Below are 13,301 nucleotides of genomic sequence, written 5' to 3'. Positions count from 1 at the left end.
AAGAAATAAAAGTAAAGATGGCTACTTTAAATAAAAGGCTACTTTAAATAAAATTATTAAAGAGGAAATTTTCACAATTTGATTATGAATCTGTCTCCTCCCACTGTGGTCGCCAAACAACATGTTGGTGCAAAATCAATTTGATGACTTTGCAAACAAGTCAATGCACATCCAATAATTAAAAACTGAGTGCCACGAGATTCTTAATCCCTGGGGGTTACCGATTTTAATTAGATAAAACCTTGCTAACGTACTTTGTTATAACTTAAGTTAATTAAACTAGAATGCCTAATAAATTGAGGCGATATATATTAAATAGAACAATGACACAATAATTAATCTATTAATTAAAGCTGAATATTCCCACTCATATCACAAACTTCTAGAAAGATCCTCTATAACACACATAAAGATAAACCAGGGTGGACAATTAAAGAGAAAACACGAAGGCAAATACCTCGATGAGTTCTTGCTAAAACTGGAGATGAACAAACTTGTCACTTAGTACATGCTCTAGATCTAGGCTAGGAACTAAACTATAACCCCGGAAGGGGGTTGGCTAATATAGGTTAAGGGTGCGTTCTGTTCAACTTAAAAAATTAAGTTTCAGGTCCAATAAGTTCAGATAAGTTCAGATAAGTTCAGATAAGTTGCAATAAGGTCTAATAAGGGCAATAAGTTCCAAAAAGGTCTAATAAGGTGCAATAAGTTCCAATCAGGTGCAATAAGTTCCAATCATGTCTAATAAGGTCGAATAAGTTTCAATCAGGTCTGATAAGGTCCAATAAGGTCCAAATAGTCAATGTTTAATAAACATTTGTATTATTGTCCATTATTTTGTTATTCATAATTTCATATCACTATTAGCTAATTATGCTATTATTAGAATTTTAATTAAAGTACCACAATGATTATATTAGTATTATACTTGTATTAGTGTCTATTATTTTATTATTTATTTGTATTATGTCTATTATTTTATTATTTATATTATGTTATGTTTATTATTTTATTATTCATATTACTATTAGCTGATTATGTTATTATTAGAATTTTTTATTAAAGTACCACAATGTATATTATTATACTTGTATTATTGTCTATTATATGATTATTTATATTGCTATTAAATAATATTATAATCATGGTCAAATAATTATGGTTAACAATAATAATAATTATTATAATTACAATATTTTGCAATAATAATTATAATTACATTATTTTATTATTTATTTGTATTATTTTATTATTTATTTGTATTATGTCTATTATTTTATTATTCATATTAAATTTTTTTATTTTCTAATAGTGTTTTATAAAATCAAAACAAGAATATTAGATATATTAGTGGTGAAAGTTATGTATAGGCAAATATATAGTAAATTTTTTTGTTAAATTAATTATCATAAGAGATAATTAAATAATCATTATTTTTTAAAGGACGAATTATAATAATTGTTACTCCATAAAAAATTTTGAGGGGTAGTATTTACATTAGTGGTAATATTTATGTTATTAATGATCAATAATTTTTTTTGTCTAATAAGGTCTAATAAGTTTCAATCAGGTCCAATAAGGTCTAATAAGTTTCAATCAGGTCCAATAAGGTCTAATAAATTTCAATCAGGTCCAATAAGGTCTAATAAGGGTGCGTTCTATTCAACTTATTGGACCTGAACTTATTGGAACTTATCTGAACTGAACTTATTGAACCTGAACTGAACTTATTGGAACTTATTAATCCTGATTGGACCTGATTCAACTTATTGGGCCTGATTGGAACTTATTGGACCTTATTGGAACTTATTGACCTTATTGAAACTTATTAGACCTTATTGGCCCTGATTGAAACTTATTAGACCTTATTGGACCTGATTGAAACTTATTAGACCTTATTGGACCTGATTGAAACTTATTTGACCTTATTAGACAAAAACATTGACCATGAATAACATAAATATTACCACTAACGTAAATACTACCCCTCAAAATTTTTTATGGAGTAATAATTATTATAATTCGTCCTTTAAAAAATAATAATTATTAATTATCTCTTATGTTAATTATTTAACAAAAAAATTTACTATTTATATATTTGCCTATACATAACTTTCACCTCTAATATATCTAATAGTCTTGTTTGGTTTTATAAAACACAAGTAGAAAATCAAAATTTTATATCTTTCATTGTTATTAGTAACGAAAACATGTTATCTCTAGTTATTTAAAGAAGAATTGCAAAATATTGTAATTATAATTATTAAACTATTGTTAACCTTAATTAATTGACCATGATTATAATATTATTTAATAGCAATATGAATAATCAAATAATAGACAATAATACAAGTATAATACTATACATTGTGGTACTTTAATAAAAAAATTCTAATAATAACATAATCAGTTAATAGTAATATGAATAATAAAATAATAGACATAATATAAATAAATAATAAAATAATAGACATAATACAAATAAATAATAAAATAATAGACACTAATACAAGTATAATACTATATAATCATTGTGGTACTTTAATTAAAATTCTAATAATAACATAATCAGTTAATAGTGATATGAAATTATGAATAACAAAATAATGAACAATAATACAAATGTTTATTAAACATTGACTATTTGGACCTTATTGGACCTGATTGGAACTTATTGGACCTTATTAGACCTGATTAGAACTTATTGCATCTGATTGGAACTTATTGCACCTGATTGGAACTTATTGAACCTTATTAGACCTTATTGGAACTTATTGTCCTTATTAGACCTTATTACAACTTATCTGAACTTATCTGAACTTATTGGACCTGAAACTTAATTTTTTAAGTTGAACAGAACGCACCCTAAGTTTCAATCAAGGCCAATAAGGTCTAATAAGTTTCAATAAGTTCCAATAAGGTCCAATAAGTTCCAATAAAGTTCAATCAGGTCCAATAAGGGTGCGTTCTGTTCAACTTAAAAAATTAAGTTTCAGGTCCAATAAGTTCAGATAAGTTCAGATAAGTTCAGATAAGTTGCAATAAGGTCTAATAAGTGCAATAAGTTCCAATAAGGTCTAATAAGGTCCAATAAGTTCCAATCAGGTGCAATAAGTTCCAATCAGGTGCAATAAGTTCCAATCAGGTCTAATAAGGTCCAATAAGTTCCAATCAGGTCTAATAAGGTCCAATAAGGTCCAAATAGTCAATGTTTAATAAACATTTGTATTATTGTCCACTATTTTGTTATTCATAATTTCATTAGCGGATTATGTTATTATTAGAATTTTAATTAAAGTACCACAATGATTATATAGTATTATACTTGTATTAGTGTCTATTATTTTATTATTTATTTGTATTATGTCTATTATTTTATTATTTATTTGTATTATGTCTATTATTTTATTTTCATATTCTATTAGCTGATTATGTTATTATTAGAATTTTTTATTAAAGTACCAATATTATAGTATTATACTTGTATTATTGTCTATTATTTGATTATTCATATTGCTATTGAATAATATTATAATCATGGTCAAATAATTAAGGTTAACAATAAATAATAATATAATATTATAATTACAAATATAGATGTGAAGCTATTGTGTTGAGAAGAAAGGAGAAGAAATCTGAGAGGTGTTGAAGCTACTGTGACTTTGAACATTTTTTTCTCTTTCTTATAGTAACATTCAAATAAATGAAAGGTGAAGAAAGCTGAAGAAATGAATGAAGGAGTTGTTGTTAGCAATAAATGTTCAGCTTATTTTCATTGATTAGGAAAAGGAGAATCAGGCCCATAATCAAGCCATTTACAATGAAAGTTCACTGCCTTTTGCTCAGCTTAGATTAGTAACTACTACTCCCTCCGTTTCATTTTAATCTACCCACTTACATTTTTCACGCATGCCAATGTAAAACTTTAAGGACATATATCTTTAGTTTTGTATTTATAAAATTATAAAAAGTACATATTAATAAAATACATACTAAGACGAATCTAACAAGATCCCACATGACTATGTTTTTATTCACGTATAAATCACAAATGAGGGTCAAAGTGCAATTTGTGAATAGTGTAAAATGTCAAAGTGTGTAGATTAATATGAAACGGAGGGAGTAGTATTTTATAAAATTAATTTTTTGATTTTCTACTAGTGTTTTATAAAATAAAACAACACTATTAGATATATTAGTGATGAAAGTTATGTATAGGCAAATATATAAATAGTAATTTTTTTGTTAAATTAATTATCATAAGAGATAATTAATAATCATTATTTTTTAAAGGACGAATTATAATAATTATTATTCCATAAAAATTTTGAGGGGTAGTATTTACGTTAGTGGTAATATTTATGTTATTCATGGTCAATGTTTTTGTCTAATAAGGTCAAATAAGTTTCAATCAGGTTCAATAAGGTCTAATAAGTTTCAATCAGGTCCAATAAGGTCTAATAGGTTTCAATCAGGGTCAATAAGTTTCAATAAGGTCCAATAAGGTCAAGCAGGTTCAATCAGGTCCAATAAGTTCCAATCAGGTTCAATCAGGTCCAATAAGTTGAATCAGGTCCAATCAGGTTTAATAAGTTCCAATAAGTTCAGTTCAGGTTCAATAAGTTCAGTTCAGATAAGTTCCAATAAGTTCAGGTCCAATAAGTTGAATAGAACGCACCCTAAGTTGAATCATGTCCAATCAGGTTTAATAAGTTCCAATAAGTTCAGTTCAGGTTCAATAAGTTCAGTTCAGATAAGGTCCAATAACCAGGGCCAATAAGTTGAATAGAACGCACCCTAAAGCTACGCTAGAAAGGAACTAAATTGCACATTTGTTGTGTGTTGTGTTTTTTTGTGTAGGTTCCTTCTTCTCATATTTATATTTCATCCATACGCATAACTTCCTTGCCTCTTTGAAGGGAAACAATTTGAATCACTCATATTCAAATCTCAACTGCTTTCTTCTGGTGCTAAAGTGGTCATGTCCCACTACCCATGTAATCTCGCATGCTCCATCATCAGATTTACAGTCACCCACGTCCTTATCCACGTTTTGATGTTATTTGGCTTCTATCTTCTGAACATTCTTGGCCTTCATAGACGTTCTTTTATGGACTTCTGGTAACTGACTTTTTTTTTTTGATGGAACTTTCTTTAATTCTCTATCATGACCTTCTTAGTATGATTGTGTCTTCACATTAATGTGAACATTAAACCCTTTGGGGCTTAATACAATGTATCATAATAAATGTTAGCCATCATATAAAAATGGTAGTAACATGATAAACCCTATACTATGCAATTTCTAAAAAAAATTATTGTACATAGATTACATGAACTAAAACTATTTAGGAAGCGCGCCACGTGGCACAGTTTCTTGTATATGCACGCCTTATAATATATTTATATAGATATTTTACCACATAATAAAAATTACCCGTAAATAACACGAGTTTCAAACTAGTAGATAATAAATTAATATATTTTAAAGTTTCTTGAGAAAAAGTCTTAGATGCCCTATAACACAAAAAAAAAACACTGGCATAAATTTCTATATTATTGACTTTCATAAATTGTGTTAATACAATATAATCATTCAAATTATGCTATAAATAAAATGCATACTAGGCTTAGTCGCTTAGATTCCTCAAAACCCTATTCTTGAACATTTCTATAGGTCATAATACACAAGAGTAATGATTGTAAGTTTGTAACACACATAGAATACTTGGACTCGGGAGAACTAAGGTAATGTACAAACTCTACGTTTCTCTCTTCTCTTACTCAACAACTTTGCCTCCTCTATGCTTCTTTCTCTTATAACTTGACTTCCCCGTATACACATAACACACCTGCGGAGCAGCCTTTCATTTCCACGCCGTGTTTAGTAGCCGATCGAGTTGGGCCGAAGAACCCTGCACTTTGTTTGCTTTTATATATTTCTTAAAGTTCAATTTTTTATATACTTATTCTAAAAGAATTCCTTTTTCTCTCTCTCTTTTTGTTTTATCTTTCTGGGTTTTGTTCTTGTAAGGCAGTGCTGAATTGGGTTTGTCGCTGATTTTGATTTTACCAAGAATTTTTTGGATTCTGAACACTAGGTAAGCAGCCATTAACGTTTTTTTCATTTGAATTTTTAGTATTCTGGATTTTGTAGTATTTTGCTTCAGATTTTGAGGGTTTTGGTTACAATTTTGGGGTTTTGTTGTTTTCCAGATTGAATTAGAAGTTCGCTTGTTATAGTTTATTCGTTTGTTTATTTTAATAATGACCAATTTGTGATGATCAAGGTGGCTGTTATAGTAGATAAATAAAAGTACATTTTTTTTGTGTTTTTTTTTTTCAATTGTTTGCTTTGCTGAAATAGTAATTGGTAGCGTGGTTGGCACCTTTATGGATGTTGTTTTGGATAATTGGTTAGCAACCTTTATGGATAATGTATGAGTTTTATTGGTTATGTGATGTTGATTGTGATGGTCTGACTTTTATCCTTGCTTTTAATTTCGAATTGTTATTTTCTAGTCTCCACATTGATATTCATCTTTGGATTTTCTGTTTAGTCTCAGAGTTTTTATATATTTCTGGCTTCTGGGTTCCTAGATTTTTCTTTTTCTTTTCCTTATTGGGGAACGAGGGCTTGAAGACTATTAGGCATACTTTAATTTAGGTGAACAATTGGAGGAAAAATTCTTTGGGTTGCATTTGGTTTATGTGGAGTTTATTTATCTGCTACCTGCTGTCGACATACATCTTCCCTCCAAAAGTGTTCTTAGGCTTCGTACAAAGCATACATTGTAACAAGCTCTTAATGTGTAGGGTGTAATGGTTTTGGCATGGATGGTTGTCTCAACATTAATCTTCTTGTAGTAAGTTCTCAGTCGTAAATGTGATGGTCATGATTCTCATGTGAGCATACGAGGCAATCGGTTTCTCTCTGGCTGCCTCCTTGAGTTGAACATACTAAACAAAAATGATATAGAAAAAAATTAGTTCTAAGCAATAAAAATCAATTTTATATTGTAAAATTCAGTTATAGCTGAATAAAAACCACTTTTAATTAGTAAATAACTGTCTTAAGCAGTAAAATCAGTAAAGTGGTTAAGAGAAAAAACAAGTGAATCAACAAAGTTCAGTTTTAATCATCATAATTTGATCCAATCATTACAAATAATTTAAATCAAATGAAACCAGGCAAAGAGAATAGGGCCTTTGAGAGTAAGAATTTTCTGCTATATCAGTGAAAATGGCAATTGTAGTTCTTAAACCAATTAAAGCCATTACAGGTTTCTTGGAATTCCCAATCTGGCATTGTCTTATCTTATTTGGTTCTCCATCACTTGGTATACATGATAAGCAAACACTTCCGGAGAGCTAAAGCAGCAATACTAGATATTGTCACTCATACTTTTGTTGTCAAAAATGAATTTTTTTTTATTAGTTTAATCACTTTTGTCGAGCTCAAATTTCTTGACAAAAACAATCCGGCTTTCAGTGGATGCGTGTGCATTCATTTTTATGTTTTCTACATGTACATTTCCGTCATTGATGGTCATGCAACATGATAAAGATGCTTTATGAGTTAGGTTAATGATAATTTGTTACATATATGCAGATAAAGGTGCTGCACAATTGAAATATTGATAAGGGAAACCCTTTGATAACCATTTTAAGGTGATTGTTGAGAAGTAATGGTTATTATGGATTTCAAAGGCGTTTCTTGGGTTGGTGATGTGTATCAAAAATTTGAGGCTATGTGTGTGGAGGCAGAAGAAATTATTTGTGAGGTACTATTTAAGACATAAATTTCTTCTTTATTCTCTTGTAGAGATGTTACACTTGACCGCACTCAGCAATCTTTAACTTTTTGCTTTTTGAGGAAGAGACCAAAAAACAATTTATTTTACTTTTTTTTATTCAATTAAATTACCAATGGATAGAAACAAATAATGTAGGCTTAAGGTTTCATAAGAATCTCTCTGTTTGTCTGTTTCCTGTCCTCCCTCTTCTATCCATTTATGTCTTATGTTTTCCTCTTAAGGAGCTAAACATGTTCCTTTTTCTGGATAGGATACTTTCAAATATGTTGAGAATCGGGTGCGGACTGTTGGAAAAACTGTTAAGAAGTTCTACGCAGATGTCGTGGAGGATTTGGTCCCTCCATCATCATTGGATCCAGTAGAAGCGGAGGACTGTTCTTTGACTTTGGCCCATCATGGTGATGTTCAAATATGTCAGAATAGAGAAGTAGATGATAAAGGTAAACTTCTTAGTGTTCCGTCTGAGGAACGGGTGAAAGATGTTTATCATGCTGCTGCTCATGATGAGAATATATTTTATGGATCACGTTGTTCTGCAATCTGTAGTGTGATTAAGCCTTGTGAACCAACAGCCATGAACTATGCTGGTGAAAGGTGTGCAAAGGAGAACTGTCAGAGCCATGGTTCTGATTTGGTTTTATCAAATCAAGCTACCTCAGTGGCAAAAGAGACAAACTCTATAAATGATTCTCAGAACAAGTCTCTTGCCAATTTGTCAAGCATAAATGCCACTGTAACAAATAATTCTGCTCAAGATGGCACATTTATTGAACTCCCTACTGCAAACGATGAACTCTCATCTTTACATGGGGATGCCAGCTCAAAGGAAGGTCCCGAAGTGAGCCATAATGAAGAAGATGGAGTGGGAATCTCGGGGGAGATGGTAGAAGGCTATAGAGTTGGTGATTTTATTGAAGAAAAAATGACAAGGATGCTATCTGGTGGGCGCATGTCAACTGACTTAGACAGGCGTGTGTCAACTGATTTTGATGGTAAGTTTCTTCCTGTGCTACATTACATCTTAATGTAACCTTTTGTGACTGTTACCGATATCAGATATGTCATGACTTCTGAATATAAGTGGATCATTGAGAAGGATGAAAAGATTGTAGCTATGTCAGAGTATGACGGCTGCCTTGTTGCCCTTACATTATGGATGAATGTTTCCCATTGCCAAAATATAGCTTTACTCAATTTCTGCTGTTACATTGTCAGTACCATTTACGAAGACTAATTTTGAACACCAAGAGGAATGTGGAGACTGTAGGTGTTTACAAGGAGCTTCCTGTGTTTGGTATAGGTATTCTAGTATTCAGTACCAACTAATTTACACCAAAGTAGAATTTGGTGGCCATCGGACACAGTAGCAGATGTTCCGAGTGATTTGGTATATGTAGGGCCTCCAGTAGGAAGTGGGACCTAAGACAAATACCACATTTTTTACTCTCAAGATAGACACCCACGGTTTTGACGTTTTTAAATTTGTACTCTGATGTAGTGGAGACTCAATTCTGTTTCTATGAAAGTGTCGCATTTCAATGATCTTGTAACTGGGAAGGTTGTCATGGTTACCTTCCGAAATGGGAAAGGGAAAAGGTGTAGAGGGTTAGCGCCATGATATTTTTGCAATTGCCTGCTTTGTGACCATATACCCTCTGTCCCCCAAGAAGTGTCGCAGTTGACTTCTGACAATTAAGGGTGCTGCTGCTATTAATTAGAAGTTTATCCAATAGTGTATTAGTATAGTGGGAATATGGAATGATGATTTGGTAAATAACTAAATATGCTTCTATTGAGAGAGGTCACTAAAATGGGATAAACAATAGTGGAATTTCTTAACTTTCAGCGGGATGGGCATATCTACATTGGTCATTCCCTGAATCCACTTTGCCATAGTGCCAATCATATCACCGACTCTTTTTTTTCCTTAGCTCATTTGTGCGGTTATGCCATATATGCTTTTAAGGATATCTGGAATTAGCTTTTATTTGTATATAGTCAGACTTTCACAGTTAGAATCTCATTGTAGTCAATAAAATGGTCTACTGGCATGGGAACTATTTGCTACTGTCTACATTCTTCAACCGGAATCTGCTCCATCTTGCGGTAGGGATTTCAACTTTTTACAAGTAGTTCTTTGGTAGTTGATGTTATGCGATGGTTTAATCAATCTGATTTTATTGGCTAACTTCTTCTGCTGTCACTCTCTTAATATTGCTGATTAGTGATTCCACAGCAGCTATGTTCTAGGCATCTGGCATTTCTTCATCAGTTGTGCACGTTTCATTTGATCGTCTCTGCTACTTGTATATTTCAATTATTGTCACTTTAATTATTTTTCTGTTACCCTTAAAAGAGAATCACGCTCTGTTGAGACATGAGTTTTGTTTGTAATCACCGTAGAAGATAATAGACAACCAAGATACTACAATAAAGCTGTGGCCTCTTGCCCTTCGGTTTCCGTCCTTTTATTTCTGTTTCTTTTTGTTTCTTAATTTGGTAGAGGGGATGTAGATGGGGGACTACAAGCTTGTGTGTGATTAGAGTATATGTTACTTAATGGCTTTAGCAGAGTCACATATTTGAAATCATATACTTCTTCCGTTTTCTTTTAGATGTTACACTTTTCAAATTACGGACTCCTAGGTAATTTTTGGAGAGGAAAGAGATAGAGAGAAAGAAAACAAAAGGGTCCCATGTAAACATGTGATAGGAGAGAGATAGAGAGAAGTTATTACCCAAACATTCATTCTCTCCTCTGCTGCTTATTCCGGGGAGAAATATGATTTTGTTAAGTTGTTTCATATATCAACATGACATTGATTGAAATTTGCAGAAACATCAAACCCCTTCCTTGGATTTCAAGTTGATGAACAGCTCAATGAGGTCAGGCTCGAGGAATCCTGTGTCCTGGTGGATAAGAATGATAAAGTTTTCAAATTAGCTCTTGAAGATGCGCAAAAATCTTATAAGGTACAAAACCAATTTTTCCATCATAGTTTTGACTTGGTTCAAAGGAACATCTTTGAACTGATTTTATTTTTAATGGAAAGTATATATATAATGAAAATTGGGTTTCAAACTTCCTTTTTGTATGTTTGGATTTGTAATAAAATAGTTAGAGAGGAAATGGAAAGGGCAAATTATAGGGGAGGAGAGGAGGAAAGTGAGACTTTAGGCACAGTATGGCGGGACAAAAAAATAATTTTAATAGATTATGATTTTCCATGAAAAAAAAGTTTCCAAGGGAAAATGCAATTAAAGATTCTTTAATTTTCCTTTTTTTAAAAGTTGTTTTTTTTTTTTGAAGGATTGTAAGTAAAGTTAGAGAAGAAAGGAAGAACGAAAGAAATGGAAGAGGACAGATGAGAGGAAAGAAATGATGTAAAAAATACCAAGGAGAATATGGCATTGCTTCCCTTTGGAAACGTCTCCACCTATAGGAGTAGTATTTCATAGGCTTTATATAATCCAAACAAAGGAAAACAGGAAAACCTCTTTTCTAGAAAAAATGTTCTACTTCCAAGCTCCAGCCAAACACACTATTTACTTCTATCCCTTGGGAAATTATTTTCGATCCAGAGTTTGGCTATCCGTGGAAGATAGAGAAAGTAATTCTTCTCAGAAAGGTTTAATATTTTATCTACTTATCTACTACCTCCGTTCCTTTTTAATAGTTATACTTTCACTTTTGATACAATTCGCAAATTTTCCTTTGACTATCATTTGTGATTTACTCTCCGTCCCAGAATAATCTTTACACTTCCCTTTTTTATTTGTCCCAGAATACTCTTTACATTTTTATTTTGACATATGACCCACAATTATTTTAATCATTTTAACTTTTAACTATTGGCCCACACTCTCTCTCTTCCAAATAAAATAATACCACTGTTATGATTTTTACCAACTCTAACCGTGACCCCCACATTCTTTCTCCTTAAAATAAAATAAAACTATTTTTAGTAACTACTAGCTCCTAACTCCTATCACATCTACTTTTCAATAAAATAACAATTGATAACCAAACAACAACTTATCATCTAAAACTACGTGCCTTGATAAGTGTCAAGAGTATTCTTGGATGGAGGGAGTATGTTTAAAAGAAAATATATTCATGTGGGGTCTTATTTGACTAATCTCGATATGTACTTTTAGAATGCCAACTTTTTATATTTTTTACAAATACAAAATTAGAGATACAAAGGCTTGTAGTGCATTGACATGTATAAAAAGTGTAAGTGTAACTATCAAAAAGGAACAAAGGTAGTATATCTTATTGCCCAACCAAACAAAGCCCTTGTGAAAGTCTGAAAGATGTAAAACCATACTCCTATATCTAACGATGCTTCTCATCTTTCCAGAAGAAAATCCAAGATGTGCTCTCTACAAGGAGATGGTCAAAAAGCAAGCAAAATCAGGAGCAACTTCTGGCTTGGTATGTAGAGCAAATTGAAACGAACTTGGCTTGCACTTCTATGATACACCCTGAAAGACAGAAATCACAAACTTCTGAATCTTTTGAGTCGGACTGGGAACTTCTTTAGGATTGTCAAAACCAATATGATCTTCTGTTGATAAATCTACTAGTCTTGCTGCGATGGCGCCCCCTTTTCGAGTATTGCGGTGGTGTTATTCATAATTGTCAATAATTACGAGTTGAGTTCAAGTTGGGGATTGAAACTGAGAATGAACGTTCACGGATATATGAATTTCTCAGCAATTTTATCCTCCTCTTAAAGGGATCTGCTGTAAATAAGCTCCCTAATACTTAATGATACTGGTATTTATCTATGATCTAGCTGTGTTCCTTATATTCTAATTGTAGCTTTTGAACATCCACCGGTAGACTCTTGTTTTCTGTCTCTTTTTTTAAAAATTTATTTATGTATGTTTTCTGTCGGGTTTAGGTCTTCACTTGATTTTGCTTCAGTTTTAGCAGCTGGATCATTTTTAATATTGAGCTTTATGGTTTTTAAATAAGGAAAACACACTGGAATTGGAGAAAATCAAGTCTAACCATTGAATATATTAAATGGCTAATAAATGTATTGTGTTCAATTATGTAACTTTTGTTTTTCACAATAGAAAGTACATTAACCTAAATAGTGAAAATATGTATGTAGGAAATTTCCACTTTACTGTCGTATGGTTTAACTTTTAAGTTATACCATCTTGGAATGACGCCATGAAGTGTTAATAAAGTTGTCATTTAAGTGTCATGATTTAATGAAATTTTAATACATACATATATATATATATATATACATACATATATATATATATATAATTAAGTTCAGGTGAGAAGAGAGTTTTATATGAGAAATGAGAAGAAGTTCTAACCCTTGGATTACGTCTCTTTTAATGACCAAGATTAAAAACAAAAAAAATCAAAAATCCCAAAGTTTTGACGCTTCTCACACATAACCTACTTTTTCTCTCCTCTCTCCTCTCTCTCTTATTTCGGTTTCCTGGCTTCCATAA

At 31.4% G+C, this 13,301-nt stretch overlaps 1 protein-coding gene across 7 annotated transcripts; it reads left to right on the top strand.

Moving 5' to 3' along the window:
* Nucleotides 1-5,667: 5,667 nt before the first annotated feature.
* On the top strand, nucleotides 5,668-12,719 carry LOC104903530 (hypothetical protein). 7 transcript variants are annotated; one of them, XM_048636026.2, is made up of 6 exons: nucleotides 5,679-5,748; nucleotides 5,864-6,101; nucleotides 7,613-7,784; nucleotides 8,068-8,809; nucleotides 10,654-10,790; nucleotides 12,182-12,719. In XM_048636026.2, the coding sequence occupies exons 3-6, from the start codon at nucleotides 7,689-7,691 to the stop codon at nucleotides 12,362-12,364; spliced, it is 1,158 nt and encodes a 385-aa protein (XP_048491983.1). In that variant the 5' UTR covers nucleotides 5,679-5,748; nucleotides 5,864-6,101; nucleotides 7,613-7,688; the 3' UTR covers nucleotides 12,365-12,719. The 7 variants fall into 7 exon arrangements, 5 of the variants coding, with proteins under 5 accessions (XP_019107374.2, XP_048491983.1, XP_048491985.1 ...); XR_007269572.2 differs by lacking the exon at nucleotides 5,679-5,748 and adding an exon at nucleotides 11,128-11,428 and having other exon boundaries at nucleotides 5,755-6,101; nucleotides 12,182-12,320; XR_007269571.2 differs by lacking the exon at nucleotides 5,679-5,748 and adding an exon at nucleotides 11,128-11,446 and having other exon boundaries at nucleotides 5,755-6,101; nucleotides 12,182-12,320.
* Nucleotides 12,720-13,301: the final 582 nt, after the last annotated feature.

The sequence above is a fragment of the Beta vulgaris genome, chromosome 9 (assembly GCF_026745355.1).
Source record: "Beta vulgaris subsp. vulgaris cultivar EL10 chromosome 9, EL10.2, whole genome shotgun sequence".
In the NCBI taxonomy this organism is placed as follows: domain Eukaryota; kingdom Viridiplantae; phylum Streptophyta; class Magnoliopsida; order Caryophyllales; family Amaranthaceae; genus Beta; species Beta vulgaris.
Note: the sequence above shows the minus strand (reverse complement) of the source record. Positions and strands in the feature narration are given on the sequence as shown.